Source organism: Tamandua tetradactyla, chromosome 14 (assembly GCF_023851605.1).
Source record: "Tamandua tetradactyla isolate mTamTet1 chromosome 14, mTamTet1.pri, whole genome shotgun sequence".
Lineage (NCBI taxonomy): Eukaryota > Metazoa > Chordata > Mammalia > Pilosa > Myrmecophagidae > Tamandua > Tamandua tetradactyla.
In genome coordinates, this window is record NC_135340.1 from 38700098 (window position 1) to 38718882 (window position 18785).

The 18785-nt window shown below is 33.4% G+C and overlaps 1 protein-coding gene and 1 pseudogene across 1 annotated transcript; both read right to left on the minus strand.

Moving 5' to 3' along the window:
* Positions 1-3777: 3777 nt before the first annotated feature.
* Positions 3778-4730, minus strand: LOC143654960 (olfactory receptor 4K2-like). Its single transcript, XM_077126562.1, is given in 2 exon segments — positions 3778-4430; positions 4433-4730. Coding segments are annotated over 2 exon segments (951 nt in total).
* Positions 4731-16880: 12150 nt separating this feature from the next.
* LOC143654961 (olfactory receptor 4K3-like) lies at positions 16881-17807 on the minus strand (annotated as a pseudogene).
* Between the last annotated feature and the right edge of the window lie 978 nt (positions 17808-18785).

An 18785-nucleotide genomic window follows, 5' to 3' on the forward strand; every position in this document is an offset into this window, starting at 1 on the left:
TGAAATTGATATTTGCCTTTCAAATTAAACAAACTAATATTAGCTCAAGAAAAGTACCAAGTCCCTTAAACAAAGATACCCAGAATTGTTCACCCAGAAAAATATTATAATGATGAAACTTTATTGAACCATTGCTATATGCTTTAAAAGAATTACTTCCTTTATATCTCAAGCACCACTATGCTGTAGGTAGCTTTACTATCTCTTATCACAGATGTGCAAACTTAGGCTAAGAAATGTTAAGTATATTGCTGGAGTTTAAATTACTAAGAAACTGTCATCAAGTACTACAGTTGCCTGATTTTACATTACTAAGAAACTGTCATCAAATGCTAGAGTCCATGACCTTTACCCCTACACTCAAAAGTACATCTGGGTTCTGTAAGGTCTAAAGCACTTGTAATCTGAGAGGACCTTTTTAAGAAAATTTAAGAGAAATTATGATAAAATAATGTTAAGACCCATTCCAGGGCTTTAGAGGACATCTGTGTAGAGGAGGGTTCTGAAACTTGAACTTCACTAGCTTCATGGTAAATTCACTATCATTATAACATTTATCATTCTGAATTTTCCTTGATATTTCTGAAGCACACATGATTTAAAGTTTACAATGCATTCCATATACCCAATTCCTTACATAATACATTTTACATTTTATCTGTTTTCATATAGACATTATTTTAATAGTTTTATTTAACCTGCATTCAATTGTCTTGCTTAATTTTTCAAGGAAATTCGGTTTCCATGCTTTGTACACTTTTAAGAAGCTCATAATGTGGAATTGCTAAGGTTCATGGCTCCCCAAATACTTAGAGGAAGATTCAGGTACTTGCCACCCGGATCTTCTTGCAAATTCTTCACATCTCGACACACATTTCCTTTTGTTGCTGGAAATGGTTATACACTATTTAAAGTTATCTATGACCTGGTGTATTTATCTATATTTCTATTTGGCTAGCAATAGGAGCAGATCATTTGCAAAACATCATTTCTGCCTTTGGATGCTGTAGTAGTGAGTGGCACCATATATGGCACTGGTTACATAGCCAGTGACTCTGCCACTCCACTTGCCCTTGCTCTAAGGTCATCAGCAGCATGTTGAAGGGACATGGAAATAGCACCATCTACCAATAGCTCCCAATTAAGATTTAAGTGTTTTTATAATATGTAGCAATATCTTGGATAATATCTCCTCACATTGAGAACCCAGAGAAGGTAGTTGGTGGTTCCATTCATATATGGAAGCCCTTCAGAGGCTGTCCACAATCCTTCTCACCCTCAGATGCAGAAGCTTGTTATCAATCCATCTACTTGATCTCAATATTGACTTGTCTTACAGAGTCCTTGCAGATCAATTACACCTTTTAGTTTTTGTGAAAATTAAATTGGGTTTTAGAATTCTCCACAAAGTCTTTGATGATTGATGATATTCTTTTTAAAAGATATTACATTTTTATACAGAAAAGAAGTTGATTTTTAAAAATTATCTCTTGGCCAAGTAAATATTTTATTTGAAAGAATTATTTTGGAAATTTTCAAAACCAGGTAAACTATTTCCTACCTGAATGAGATCTTTGATTCTGCATGTATTTGCATATTTAACTGGGATGGTAAAAGAAAGTTGACACACACAACCTAAATTGGTTAATTTGTATCTGCTCATCAAATACAATTGTGCTATTGTATGTTGATATAGACACATTTCTTTCTCATGTTAATACTTTAAACATTGTTATTCAATAATTTCAAATCTGCTGAGGTTTCAAACACAAAACCCAACACTTCTAAACTATAAAGTTGTTCTCTTATTTGTTGAATACAGTAATGAATTTTTAAAAAATAGGATAAAAAGGATGCATTTCTTTTCTCTTATGGATTAAAATAAAATCAGTAATTTCCTTTTCTTAATTTGTTTCTCATTAATGATAGTTACTTTCTTATTGCATATTGAATCTTGGTTTTCTCCATTACTCCATATGCCAGAAAAGAATACATCTTGGTATTTGAAACTGAGGTTGCAACATGTCTTTCTTGTTATTACAAGTTGGATCATGTACTAGGCACATATTGTAAAAGGGAATTTTATAAAGCTTAACAGTAGCTAATTTTTCCTGCTTAATTTAGCTATTTACATATATTTTAGCTTCTGAAATATCCAGCAAAAGCATTTGTGTCATTTTATATTCACGGCTATGCATTTAGTGTGAGTTAAGAATTATAAAGAAAAGAATTATGGGCCCCATCAGGCTGAAGATAAACAATCCTGGCGCCAAGGTTACTTGTTGTAAAACTGTTAAGAAATGCTTATTGTAAAACTGTTCTTATCTGCTTTTTTGCAAAACAGCACCTGTGACCCATGCTCAACCCCCACCCCCCTCATCTTACCCTTTAAAAAGCTTTTGCAGACTTAAGTTCGGGGCTCTCTGTTCCTGCGTGTTCAGCGAGCCCCACACATGTGTGGAAAATAAACCCCTTGCGTGTTGCATGAGAGAACATCTCTTGGAGTCCTCCTTTGCGTGGCAAAATTCTCAAATTCTTACAATATTTCATAAGCATCATTTAAGAAATTACAAATAACACTTAATTCTTTAATGTTTTCCATCATTTAAGGAAGATTATTTACTTAAAACATAGCACCTTAGAGAATTATTTAACATGACCTACAATTCTTGAATTTCTTGTATGTACCAGCATGTAGTAATGATACATTGCCTACTTTAAATCTAATATTAAACCTAAAAATCTTTAAAACAGTAAAAAAAAGTCTATACATAAACTTATGCTTATTAAATTGGCATTGTGTTATTAAGCACACATTTAAATTTTTTTGTCTATATATTAAAAGGAAAATGAATTTTACCAAAATCTAAAGCAATGTAATGCTTTAAAAAGAAAGCATAAGCTCTCCACAAATTAATACATTATAAATAGTACCTTTTAATTTAATTCTAGTTTTAATTTCCCAAGCAGTAAACTGCCACTGTGCACATTCAAAACAAAGGGTGCTGATTTACACCTCATTTCATAATGCTTCCTGATTTGCAGAATTCTGTAGTCTCTGTACACATTCTGCATTATCGGGATTTAACATGGCTAAATTGCTCTGCTTATTAGTTAAGAGTTGGTTACTGAGACTCCTCCACTTGCATCATTTCTTTGGACCCCATCAACATTTGTAATGAAACATAATCTAGGGCTTTCTTTAATAAAAGAGATTACAAATAGGTTTAAAGTTTCAGCAGGAGTGGCTGAAAGATGTATGTAGAAAAATATTTGCCTGTCAGAGACTGACCTCCTGCAGCAGGATGGAGCCTCTAAGGCTGTAGAAATGTGACTTATTTGTCATGACTTAGAGGTCACACTCTGAGTTGCTCAGTTTCTAGGCTTATGTAAATGTGGCTCCCTCTTAGTTATCCTGTTATTTATACTTCCTCTTCTAATTCATTTTTCCTTTTTTCCAATTAATAGGGTATTAATATTGAATCTTCCAAGTGTAATTGTCACGCCTGGCATTTTATAAATATCCTTTGCTTCTGGAAGAAATTGTTTCTGTCAGCTTGATCTTCTGGAATTTAAAAAGTATTTTGAAAATACAGATGGCAATTATTTCAAATGCACTTACCTTGTGATATCACAAATACTTGGCAATTACAGTATGATAAGTCCAAAAACAAGATCTTAGCACAGCATTATGACCATTGCTTTGTAAAGAAAAAACTGTGGCATTTAATGACTAGGAAATTAAAGCTGGAAGGTCATTAGAATTTGATGTTAAAACTAAAAATAATGAGAAGGGGAAGCCTTGTTATAATATAGAAACCTATTCTTCAGTTTCCTTATTGCTGCCTTTACTTCCTGATTCCTCAAGGTATAGATTATTGGGTTCAGAATGGGAGTAAATATGGTATAAAACACAGTCATGATCTTGTCTGCCAGAAAGCTGTTTAGTGGCCACATGTAGATGAAGATGCATGGCCCAAAGAACATGAAGACAACAATGATATGAGCAGTGCATGTAGATAGTGCCTTTGATGATCCCTTCGAATAATGATGTTTGATAGTAATCAGGACAATAACATAAGAATTGAATAAAAGGATAAAGCAGGACAAGGCAATTATGCCACTCATTGAAATCATAAAGAGGCCCAGCACGTAAGTATCCACACAAGCCAACTGGAACACCACAGGAAGGTCACAGATAAAACTGTCTATAACATTGGGACCACAGAATGGTAATGTGAGGGCAAATATGACCTGAATCATTGAATGCATCACTCCCACAGCCCAGGCAACTACCACAAATGCTATACACATGTGGGAGCTTATGATTGAAGCATAGCGGAGGGGCTTGCATATTGCAATGTACGTGTCAAAGGACATAGTCATGAGAAAAATAATCTCAGTACCAGTAAAAAGTTGTAGAAAAAAATCTGGGTTATGCAGCCATCAAAAGAGATGGTTTCATGCCCAGTGAGATAGTCTGTAATCATCTTGGGAGTGGCAAAGGAAGCAAGAGACAAATCAATGATGGAAAGTTTGGTGAGCAGGAAATACATAGGGCAGTGCAGGTGAGAGTCAGCTATAACTGTGATGACTATCACACTATTCCCCACCAGGGCTGCCGCAAAAAACAATGCAAAGATCATGAAGAAAAATGTCTGTAGCTCCCAGGAATCAGAGAGACCTAGCAAAACAAACTCAGTCATAGTTGATTTATTGGCCACAACCATTGTTTTGCTTGGTAGGTGGAAGTCTGTCCCAAAGAAAAAGAAAAGAGAAAATGTGATAGTATGGAAGGAAAAGATTAGACATTTCCAAGAATCTATCTTTCTGAAAGCAGAATGAGTGATAGTCTGGTTTTAACCCATTATGTTGCCATCTGTTGTATGGAAGGCAGGGACTTCAACAAATGAAACTTGAATTTGAAATATCATCTCAAGCAATTGTTTCCTGACTGTTTACTAGAACAATCATATAAATATCAAGATCACCACACTACATCCATGCTATGATCAGACAGTTGTTTAAGTATGTATTATTTCACATCTGTTTGGGAATCATTCCATTTGAAGTGAAGCCATATTTTAATTCAATTGTTAGTGGTTTGCAAGACAATGTTATATTTGCCATTCCAAGTTACAGATCTGAAAACACTAGCAATATGTTTCCTCTGAACAGCTTATTTCATGAAAAATTTCATGAGTGTTCAGAGTAGTTATTTATTTATTTATTTGTTTGTTTTTACATGGGTAGGCACTGGGAAATGAACCCGGGTCCTCTGGCATGGCAGGAGAGCATTCTTGCCTGCTGAGCCACCATGGCCCACTCTGTTCAGAGTAGTTTTTAAGAAAGATGAACGACCTAGTTTCTTTTTTATGGCATGTGGATAACATAGTATTCCATTTTTGCTACAATTATGTGCAAATAATATTCCACAATTAAGTAAGTAAGAACATGATTTTGATTAATCCAACACTGTTACTAAATAATATTTAAGTTATTAATGAAATGTCTTTGCATCAAAGCTTAAAGATGGATTTTAAGTTGAGGTTGCTTTCCTTACCAAGCATATGAAGTTTCTTGTTAAGTACCTCACTATAATAGAACCAAAGTACTAAATAAAATAGAAAACAACAAAATGAAATTTTAATCTTAGTTTATATTCTACTTAAGAAGAATTTATGGCATTACGTAAATTTCAAACCAAGTCACTGAATGACTTACCCATAGTAAACTGTATAATATTCCTAAGAATGCCTCTGTTAAAATCAAGAACTGTTAGGGGTGGGCCACGGTGGCTCAGCAGGTAAGAACACTTGCCTGCCAAGCCCGAGGATCCAGATTCGATTCCTGGTGCCTGCCCATATATATATAAAAAAAGAACTGTTAGTAAATGTGGTAATTTATAGGGAGAGAAGGCATTGTAAAGAGACCAAAAATCACATCCAATTTTGTACATCATGACCACAAACTAATAACTTATTAGAAACATTTTGCTTCTTGTTGAGATGTTCTAGCAACATGTATTCATAGATTTAGTTTCCTATATTAAAATTTTTCTCTCCTATTCTTTTCATCTTTCTCATTTGGCATAATTAGTTTAAAAGGGAATTATAGGTGTTAGAGATTGTAGGAAAAGGCCATATAAGGAATACAGATGATAATACACTTTCCTTTGTAGTACTAAAAGGCAACAAAATGGTATTATAGCATCCTGAATGTATATGCCTATCTACTTTTTCATCCATTTGTCTATATGACCCTGAAGATAATAGCTAACATTTAGTAAGCATGTACTTATATTGAATTAAGAGTATGTGTACTTGTGTATGTGAGTGTGTGTGTGTATAGTAATTTAAAATGTATTCACAAAGATATCTTTACTGAAAGAGCACATAAACATCATAAAAATTATTTCACATGTAAGTAGCATGGGCTCTTAAGAAAGGTGTCAATGAACAGTGGTAGAACTTTTGTAGAACTGGATATTTATGCACATATTAAATGAGTTCTGTGGTTGAAACCTAGCAGAAAACATTGTAAATTCAGTTTTTTGATACTTACTCAGTGGAAGAAGACTGAATTATTATCAAGGTTGACTGCAAACTATATCTGTAAGTTTGAGAAGAGGCATTTGACCCTTTGGTCTCAATTTTTTTATCTTTTATATATGAGGCTTTACTTCTCTAAATATCTTCCTATAAATATTACAGTTCTATGATTTAGAATTTTGCCCTTATCTCCTAAAGTATATATCCCATCAATTTTATTGGAATGGCCCTCAGCTCAAAGATAAATCTATTATTTCCATCCCTGTTTGGATCTCACCTTTGTGGAACAGCTGTTAGATCAGAGTGGGAAAGACATTTAAATTCATTTCCATGAAAATCATTGGAAAAGTCCTCTCTTACCACATCTATAATAGAATCAAGGCTTGAGAGAGCTAATAGTGTGAAGTAGGTTTCTGCCAGAGCATATAAGAGATCATTTTAAATATAAATATATGACCTAGTTGCATCATTAGCTGTTTAGCAGCTTTGTATAAAATAGATGTAGGGTCTTGGGAATTGACCAAGAAATAATCTTGCGATGGGATTTGTTAAACAACAAAGATGGTATTTTTGAGTTCTCTAAGGGAAGATGTTTCAAGAGGCTTATGGGAATTTAAAAGGATAATTTTCATCTGGACCTGAGATATTGAGGGAATGGAAATTGTCACTTCAATAAGCAGCTGGAAATATCAAATCAACAAATTTTAGTAAGCCTTCTTGATTACAGAACTCTGTACAAGAGACAGTGGACAATAAAATCGATAAATATGCTGCTGCACTTCAAGAAATTCATAGTTTCTTTGGAAATATTAGACATCCATTAATAAAATAAGTGGTGAGAAATACTAGTGCTCAGCCAATTTTCAGAGATTGTTGAGTGTTATGGACTTTAGAAAAAGGAAAACATATAATGTACTGAAGTTAATCAAGGACATTTTCTCACATGAGATCTGTCATGAACCTTACCTAGGAAGAAAATTAAAATTTTGATTGGTAGAAAAAAATAAATGTGTAGGGGTGGGGGAGAAGAAGAGCAGCAAAAGCATAGGGGCTGAGGTTTAAGAAGTATTGTTGAATGAATGTTATATGTAACTTTGCAGATTACCAAAAAATAATGATTTCATGTGGATATATTCAGCTATCAGTTTGGAAGAACAGGAATGTCATTCTAAAATATTTAATTTGATGTAAAAGACAACTAGGAACCATTGTAAGATCCTAGATAGGGTGATGGTAATTTGACAGCAATATTTTTAAAAGATATATCCAGATGGTTTGGAGAACAAGGTAATCATATCAAGGTATTATTTGATGAAATAGGTATAAAAAGACAATCCTGACTAAGATTCTAGCAATTTGAACGTGGTTGTGATTAATAAAATGGAAATTCTAACTATCACTACAAATACTTGCATATATTGAATAATAACAATATTATTATTATCCAGTAGAAGTCTATGTGTTAGAGTATGCTTCTTTGGTCAAAATTTCCTTTCTTTTTCTACAAGACCCAACTTTCAGGGATCCTTTCTTGGTGTGTAAGGAGTATTACTCCCAGTTTATTTACCACAACCACAAATGTGTGACTTGCTTTGCCCAATGTAATGTGATTCCAACATTGAACTTTTCCATCTGCCTGGGTCCCAGGATGAATTAAGGAGAGAGAGAAAGAGAAAGAGAGAGACCATACTTGGAAGACACAATATTGTTGGATGTCATTTATCTCCTAACTGTCTGTCCACTGAACATCATGGTAATCGATATCCCATTAGGCATTTCTTTTAGAAATAAATTAATTATAAAATCTGTATGGACTTTCAAATGACCTAAAATTGTTAAAAAAATTTGATAAAAGAACAAATTTATAAGTCTCATACTGTTTACTTTCAACAGTTAATATGTAACTGTTGCAATCAGTATAGTATTGTGTTGGTCTAAGGTTAGACAAATGGACTAATGTAAGGAATGGAAAGTCCACATAAATGTTGTAACTACCTTTCAACAGAGCTGATAAAATGGTTCAATGGGAACGAGTAGACTTTTAAATAAATGGCATCGATACAATTAAATACACATATGCTGTTCCTCTATAGAAATAGATAAATATGATACATACATATATATGTATATACAATATACATATGCATACATATGCAGATGGATAAAAATAATCTTAACTCTTGCCTCACATAATTTGAAATGTACATGAACATAAATACAATAGCTAAAACTATCAAAGTCATAGAAGAAAACATGGGAGAATGTCTTTAAAACCTAGAGTCAGGCAAAATTTTCTAAGAAAAAAACAAACAAGAAAAAACATTTAAAAATTGATAACTTGAAACAAATCAAAATTTAAAATTTCTGCTCTTTAAAAGGATACTTAGAGCGGGCCACAGTGGCTCAAAAGGCAGAGTTCTCACCTGCTATGTCAGAGATCCAGGTTCAATTCTTGGTGCCTGCCCATAGGAAAATAAAGGGTACAGATAGGAAATTGAAAAACTGCACTACTTACTGGAATATCCAGAATATAGCAGTCTTCAACAGAAGATCTTATACTTTGCTGGTGGGAATGTATTTTGTCAAGCAGCTTGGAAATTTCATAAAAGGTGTAACATATGATTATGATATAGCCCAGTAATAATATTCTTAGGTATTTCTCTAAAGTGAATGAAAGCATAGGTCCACACAAAGCACTGTGAAAATTCATAGTAACCTTATTCATGATAGTTCAAAAGTAAAGAAAGTGAAAACAAAAACAATTGTCCATCAATAATTTGTTGCATATTCACATAATAAATATTAATCAGCTATTACAAAGAACAACGTACTTATAGATGACACATCAAAGGTGAATCTCAAAGTTTTATGCTAATTAGGGTTTCTCATTCTCCACACTATTGATATCTTGCACTAGATAAATCTTTGTTGTAGGAGTTTTCTTGCACATTGTAAAATGTTATGCAGCATCTTTGGCCCTTGCCCACTGCATGCTAACAACACCTCACTGCCTGAGTCATGAAAATAAAAAATGTCCCCAAGCATTGCCAAGTATTCCATGGATGTAAAATAATCCTAAATTGAGAACTACTAGGGTAAATGAATGTAACCAGACACAAAAGACTACGTACTATATGAATCAAGTTATCTGTAGTCTTCAAATGGAAAAAAAAATGTACTGACAGAAAGCAGATAACAGTTTCCAGAGTCTAGAGTTGAAGCTGAGGGAATTTATGGAAAAGGAGTACAAGGAAATGTTTTGGGATGATGGAAATATTGTAGATCACGATTGTGGTGGCAGTTACACTACTGTATGTATTTATCAAAACTAATTCAATTATACACTTAAAATTGGTGAATTATATTGTTTGCAATTTTTTCCACAGCACAGCTGATTTAAAAAGATATCAATAGCCGGGTGGACCACAGTGACTCAGTAGGCAGAGTTCTCATCTGCCACACTGGAGACCTGGGTTCGACTCCCGGTGCCTGACCATGCCAATAAAAAAAAAGGATCTGATATCCATGCTATAAAATATATGCAACTGTCACAAAAAACATTAGTTTTATCTGACTATACTAATCTAAAATTTGTCCATAATGTATCATCAAATGATAAGCAAATTGACAAGTAATGTATAGTATAAGTTCTTAATTATGTAAAATCATGTAATAACAAAGCATTCTATATAAGAGCATAAGAGGTAACAGACAAGACTGTAAAGCATTTAGCTTTACTGTGGGCATGTGACTGGAAGAGGGTGATGTGATTAATTTTTTTCTTTATATGTATTTGGACATTTTTTCATTTGTTTTTTATTGTAGTCAAATATATACAACATCGGTGTCAGTTAGTATATTCACAATGTTGTGTAACCATCACCTCTACCTCCAGTACAACATCCTTTACTGGTTCATCAGTTGCTCTCTGTAACTCTTTGCCCAGCTCCTGGAAATAACCAATCTGCTTTCTGTTTCTATGGGTTTACTTTTGCTGGACACTTCCCATAGACGGCATTACACAATATGTGGGCATTTCTCAAAAACCTGTACATGATGTACATAGCTGCACTATATACAATAACAAAAAGGAGGAAATTAAACAAATGCCCATAAATTGAATGGATAAATGAAATTTTGTGCATCCACATAAATGGAATATTTTCAGCCTCAAAATAGAATGGAGTATTGATACATGCTACAATATGGATGAATCTTGAACACGTTAAGCTCAGTGAAAGAAGTCAGACATTTCTTATATTAGAAACTAAATATATATATATATATTAAGACTTTTTCAAATAAAGGTGAGAAAGAGGAAAAAACCAAATTGGGATACAAGAAAAGCTGAACTTCTTTGATGGTTTTCTGTTGATTGATATTAGATTTTTGATTAACATTTATTGACTTGTATTTGCAAATAACTGTAATTAAAGGCACACCGCTGCTCTCATTTACTGTGAAATTATGACATCTTTTTGAATGAATTTTAGCTTTATAAACATTTTTAACTTTGTAAGGTATATTTTAGGAAGTAATATTATTCTGAATTGCTCTTCCTAGTCCTGCCCTACCTTGAAAGAATCAACTGTGCCCCTTGCAGTGAACCTTTAAAATCCAAAATTAAACTCTCAATATGATACCACTTAATTTTTATCATTTTTTATTTTGGTCATTCTGAGACATGTGAACTAAAAACATATTTGGGTTTAATTTGCATTTCTCTAATGGCTAATGCTGTTAAACAACTTATTTTCTATCTGAATATTGTATTGTCTTTGGTGACATTTCTTTGCCCATTTTATAATTGGATTGTTTTTATTTTTTACTTTTTTGTTTTGAGAGTTCTTTATATATTATAGATATTAGTGCTTTGCTGAATATGCAGTTAAAATTTTTTTTCCATCACCTGCCATGCCAGAGGCCCGGGTTCAATTCCTGGAAGCTGCCCATGCGGGAAAAAAAAATCCAACTTTGCAGCTTATATTTTCATCCTATTAATGGGGCCTATTGCAGAGTAAATATTTTTTTTATTTCAATGAAGTCCAATTTATTAATATTTCCTTTTGTGGATTGTGTTTTTGGTAGTAGGTATAAGAACTCTTTGGCTACTCCTAGATCTCAAATGTATCTTATGTTTTTTTCTAAATTTTCATACTTTTATGTTTTACAATTAAATTTTCAATCTTCTTTGAGTTATATTTTAAAATAATGTGTGAGGTAATCAAAATTGTCTCTCCTTTTCTTTGCCTTTATGGCTGTCAAATTGTTTCTACACAGCCTATTGGAAAGGCTATCTTCCTTTGAATTGTTTCTGTTCTTATGCCAAAAAGAAGTTGAGTATCTTGATGTTGGCTTAGTTCTGGATACTCTAGTCTCTTCATTCATCATAATACACAGTATTGTTAATTGGTGTTCTACAATAAGGGTTGAAATAAACCACTTTATCCTTCTTTTTCAAAATTGTTTTAGTTATTCTAGTTAATTTGTGTTTCCATATAAATTTTGAATTATCTTTGCTATAAATAAAAAATATTGCTGCTCTTTTGATAAGGATATATTAACATATTTATCATTTTTAAATAATTGACCATTACTTCTTGATACTTGACAAAATTACTATGTTGAAACTTCTAATCCATGAACTTGGAATGCCTCTCCATTTATTTTCTTTTAGCACCTAAGTCATGTAGATGAATTAGATTTATACCCAAGGATTTCATTTTTGAGCAATTAGTAATAAGTTGTGTTTTAATATCAATAGTTACATTCTCCTTGCAAGAAAATAGAAACACAATTCATATTTTTATGCTTATTTTGTATTCTGTGACCTTGGTTAACTCTGTAGTTTTAGAAGGGATTTTTGTAGATATGGGCAGTTTCCTACATAGACAATTATATAATTTCAAATAGAGACAATTTTTTTTGCATTTTCCATTCATGAATTTATGCCCATTTATTTACTTTGCTTGTCTTATTGCACTGACTAAAACTTCCACAAGTATTTTGAAAAATACTAAGGAATCATTCAGCCATGCTTTGTTTCTAATCTTAGGGGTCAAGCATTCAGGTTTTGTAATCCATAATAGTTATGGATTTTTTCAGACACCCTAAAAGTTTGAGAATATTCCCTTATATTTCTAATTTTATTAGTATTGTTATCATGAGTGGGCATTAAATTTTGTTAAATTCTTGGTCATTCCAATTGTTTTGATCTTTTGACTACTATGGATAAGGCTGATGTGAACAGTATGTGTAAAAGCATTTCTTTGAGTGCCTGTGTTAAAATATTCTGGATATATACCTAGGAGTGGAATTGCTTTATCAGGTGGTATTCTATGTTTAACTTTTTGAGGAACCATATATCTGTTTTCCACAATGGCTGCATCATTTTACATTCCTGCCAGTAATGGTCAAGGGTGTCAGTTTCTCCATATCCTTGCCTACATTTGTTATTTTCTGTATGTTTTCATTGTAACAATAATAGTAGGTAAGAAGTTGTATTTCATTAGGACTTACATTTTCATACTGACTAATGATATGGAGCATATTTTCATGTGTTTATTGGCCATTTATTGATCTTTTGGGAAATATTTATTCAAGTCCTTTTCGCTTTTCCATTTTAGCAAAAATCAATCCAGCTTGCATGTAATCCCTAGATTGCTTGGGTAATATTGATATCTTACATTGAATTGTTTGGTTTCTGTGTTGAGTTTTCACAGTTCTTAATAGATTCAGGATACTATACCTTTGTCAGATATATGATTTGCAACAATTTTCTCCCGCTCTGTTTGTTGTCTTTACACTTTGTTGATTTTTTTCTATTCTATTGCTTGTGTTTTGGTGTCATATCTAAGAAATCATTGCCAAATCTAAGGTCATGAATTTTAACTTAATGACCCTGACGATTTCTTCTAAGACTTTTATGGCTTTAGTTCTTATGCTTGGGTGCTTGATCTATTTTGTGCTTATTTTAGATATGCTGTGGCATAAGGATCCAACTCCATTATTTTATAGATAGATATCCAGTTTTCCCAGCACTGTTTGTTGAGCCTACAATGAACCCATGTTGTTTTGATTACTGTAGTTTTAGTAAGTTTTGAAGTCAAAAGAAGTTAGTCTTCCACTTCTGTTGTTCTTTTTTATACTAATTGACTCTTTGAGAATTGGCTTCTCCATTTTAGCAAAAACTGATCCAATTTGCATGTAATCCATAGATTATATGCAAATTGTCATCTTAACAATATTTTACAATTCATGAACATGGGATCTCTTTCCATTTATTTAGGTCTTCTTTATTTCTTTGACAATGTGTTGTAGTTTTCATTGTATGTCTTTCATACACTTGGTTAAATTTACTCCTAGATATTTTGTTCTTGTGGATGCTAGAGCAAATGGAAATGTCTCTAATTTCCTTTTGGGTTGCTATTGCTATCGGACAAAAATTCAATTGTTTTTGTGCATTGTTCTTGTGGCCTATAACTTTAACTTTAATTGTGTGTGCATCATTAGGACTTTTAATACATAAAGTTATGTCATCTATGAGTAGGGACAGTTTTACATCTTCTTTTCCAGTTTGGAAGCCTCTAATTTCTTTTTCTTGCTGATTTACCCTGACTATAAGTCCCAGTGCAATATGAATTAAAGTGTAAATAACACATCTCATTGTTTTGGTCCTGATCTTAGAGGGAAGATCAGTCTTTCACAGTCGAGAACAATGTCAGCTGTAGTGTTTCCATGTTGAGGGTGTTCCTTCGTATTCTTTGTTTGTTAAGGGATTTTATTCTGAATGGATGTCAGATTTTGACAAATGCTTCTTCTGTTATCAATTGTCCATATCAGTTATTTTGCTTGCATTATGTTAATGTAGCAAATTACATTGATATATTTTTATATTTTGAACCACTGCATTCCTGAGATAAATCTGAGTTGAACACAGAGTATAATCCTTTTCATGTGCTGCTGAATTTGTATTTTTACTTTCTTTGATTGATATTTGCCTACTATGTCTTTTAATATTCTTTTTCCTCTACTTTCCTGTTTGGTTATATGACTCTTGTACACTGTGGATCAGCTCATTTTGCATTCTGTGATTAGATAGTGAACTCAATTTCATAAGGAGTCATATGTGGCCAGTGTTAACCAGGAGACCTTTCTAGATAAGTTTTCATCTTTCCTTTGCCAAGGGTCCATGACCTTCTTTGATCCTCATATGGATAATATTTAATATTTAAATATGAAATATATAAAATGTATTTTATATTTCATATTAAATTTTCAGGTTAAAATCCTTCTGACTATGCAGAGAATATGAATTTAAATCCAAACTTTTACATGAGCAATCTCATCATTATAATATCCATGAGGAGGGGTGGGCAATGTTGGTTCAGTGGCAGGTAAGAATTCTGCTTGCAATTCCTGAAGCCTGCCCATGCCAAAAAAAAAAGTATAATATCCATGAGGAAATAAATTCTTGAGCCATAGTCCAGGCCTGTGGGTAAATTTTTTTTTCTTTCCTTTGTGCTCCTAAGGACGTTCTTCTTCACCTTCACTGGGGAAATGGGCTTTGTGGGTTCCAGGTATAAAGTATCTATTTCTATCCCACACTCTTGCACAGGCAAAATTTCCCCCAGTGACCTTGCATTACCCATCATTTTCATTACTTAAAATCACTTCCCAACACCTTTCTCCTCCTAGAGAACCCTATGAAGTCATTTGTTGATTTTAAAGACTGCACCAGAATGTGTAGATATGTGGATGAAAGAGTTTCAGATGACCTTAATCTCAATATTTTCAGAAATAGAGGCATTATCTTTTCCTAATCCACAGGTATTATGTACAGATCAAATGAAATATTATATGAAGACACTATCTTTAAACCCTATAGTGATCACTGAATATAAGTTTGTTTTTATATTATAAGTAACATGACACTGCTGTATATTAGATTATTTTTAATTTCATATTTCAGAGAAGAATCAATAGACATTGCAGAATAGTGACAGTATGAAGAGGAAAACATAATTAGTACTAAATTACTATTCCATGCTACCATTTCTTCCACACACTCTATTTCAAATGGATAACTGGGATTTATGGTAAGGCATTCTCTCTCAAACACTAGAATTCAGGAGATGAAGATACTTGTCTCATATTTTTGACTTGCTGATTGTCAATGTGGCCAACCCACTTAATTAGCATCCTGATTGATAAAGCAGGAAGTAGACTAAGAGTATTTATTAACTATTAAATTAAGATGCAAAAATATAGACTTCTTTGAAAATCCAAAGGAATATTCTTATACTTTTCAAGAACATTGAAAAATGTGTATTCTCAACTATGTTTTAAAGATTGTTGTAGATTAGAAACCATGGTCTGGAGATAGGCATGGCACAGGCACAGGCATAGCAAAGGCATATAGCTAGCAGTTTTGGTGAAAATTTCTATTTCTAATTGGAGAGATAGCTGTTATTGCAGTCATTGAAGCCTTAACATTGAATGGCAACAAGAAACTTCTATTTAATAACACTCAGACAAAAGAACATTAATTGTGGACACAGGGTCTGTTATATATAGCATAGGTAATAGAAAATACAACTCCACTTTGTTTCTGAGCTCAAATAATGGGTTGGGAAATAAATGTATTCACTATTTCATCCCTAAACATGTATAGTTTGTAGTGAAGATTTGGATGCAAGAAATACTATTCCTATATAGGGAAAAATTATCTAATGTATTTAGTTCCTTTGTTCATATAGAAATAATTTAAATAGTAAAGGTTATAAGTAGGAATGTTTGTACATTAACAAAGGAGGAAGAAGGGGAAGTTTGGATCTGTAATCAGATTTATTCTGCAACTGAAATATAGTGAGAATGGTTAAAAAATATGATTGTCAGTAAAATTTAAAATAATCCCTACCCCTAATTTGTGATATCAAATGAGATGACTATCTCATATATATATATCTTTAAATTAAATACTGTTCCAATAATTTCAAATATCATTTGTTTCTTACATTAGATCTTTGTACATCTTTATATTTTTTCATGGTGAGCAGAAGAATGAATTTGATAGAAACATACATTTTTATAGGAAAAGGAAATATTTATTATTAAATTAATTTTACTGTTAATTAAATAATAGCAATTTCAAAATCAAAATATAAGGAGTCCTACTCTCCTATTATTTCAGTTAGTTTGTTTCTGTTACAGAGACAAAGAAAATGTACCCTATGGTATTTCAAACATAACAGTAATTCATTAAAGAGGTTTCACAAACTGACTTTTATTATGAGCTATTATTTAACACAAGGGAAAGCTGGGAGACTGTCAAGAACTGACCAGTCGACTCTTCAGTTTTTGCATTGCTGATATTACTTCCTTATTTCTTAATGCATAAATCAAGGGGTTTAAGAGAGGGGTGAAAACAGTATAGAATATTGAGAGCACCTTATCTACTGGGAAATTGTCAGAAGGCCAGGAGTAAATGAAAATGGAGGGTCCAAAGAAGAGGATCACCACTGTGACATGGGCAGTCAGCGTGCCCCATGCCTTGGCCATGCCAGCTGAGGAAGGACGTCACACAGTGACTGGGATAACCGAGTAGGAGATCATCAAGAGCACAAAGGAACACACGGCCATTACAATACTGTAGGAAAGCAACAAAATCTGGAGGACATATGTGTCAGTGCAAGCAAGTTTGACAACAAGGGGAAGGTCACAGAAAAAGCTGTCCACTTTGTTGGGGCCACAGAATGGGAGGTTTACTATGAAGACCAGCTGACTTCCTGAGTGCAAAACCCCAATGACCCAGGAGCCCACCACAAGGCCTGTGCACTTCTGTACACTCATGATGGCCGCATAGTGCAGGGGTCGACATATGGCTACATATCTATCATATGCCATGGCCATGAGCAGCATCATTTCTCCACCACCGAAGACATGTTGAAAGAACATCTGGGTCATGCAGCCCTCAAAAGAGATGGTCTTGTGCTCCATGAGGAAGTCAGCAATCATTTTGGGGGTGGAAAAAGTGGACAGACACAAGTCAATGAGGGAGAGGTTACTGAGGAGAAAGTACATGGGTGTGTGTAGCACAGGGTCAGAGATGATTGTGACCACAATGAGGAGGTTCCCCAGAACAATGGATAAGTAGAAAAGTATGAAAAAAGCAAAATAGAAAAGCTGAAGCTCTTGAGGACCTGGCAGACTATGCAATTCAAATTTAGTCACTCTTGAGTTATTTCCTTCTTCCATGATTTCCAATTTCTGATCCTGGTTCAGACATTTTCCTGTAAAGTAAAATGGAAATGGAAATAAGGTCAGGAGCTGGTGAGAATAAATGACCCAAGCCAAGCCACTCATCCAATTCCACTCAATATACTTATGTCCTTTAGATCCTCTTTAGCACATAAAAACATTGCATGCAATTATTTGTAGTTACAGTACATCCTTGGATTTCATGTCTGTATTGCAGTACAACCACTATATTCTAAACATAGAATTTTGCCCCTCATCTCCACCACTTTAAAATTCCTACGAAATAGGATAACTTGGGTAATGAAGCTCCAGAGTAAGACTGGCAGATTTTGAATTCTGTCTCTTATAATTCCTAGTGCTATGATCTTAGGCAAATTAAATTTCCTGTGGGTCAGTTTTTGAATCTCTAAATTGGGGGAAATAATGGTATATGCCACATAGGATTGTTGTAAAGCTAGAAGAAATACAAAAGGTGAATAACTTCAAGACTGGCTTAGCCTATGTTTGTTTTTCAATATATATTAGGTCCTTTGTTCCCCTTACCATGAAAATATCTACCTGTACAAATTAACATGATTTGTGATATCAAACTGTGTACTCAGCCTACCTGAGAGTGAGTACACAGTTCTCAATTTTTCCTATTATTAACAGTTCTATGATAAATTGAATTCTACTCCAAGGCACATATTAATCAATCTGTCAAATGTTGAAGAGAAGCAGGAAATCCTGAAAAAGACAAGAGAAAAGAGATCTACTACATATAAAGGAAACCACATAAGACTGAATTCTTACTACTGATCAGGCACCATGGAGACAAGAAGGCAGTGTATGATATATCTAAGATCTGAAAGAGAAAGACTCCCAGCCAAAAATTCTGTATCCAGCCAAATTGTCCCTCCAAAGTGAGGGTGAGATTAAAATTTTCACAAAAGCTGAGAAAATTTGTCAACAAGAGACCAGCCCTATAAGAAATAC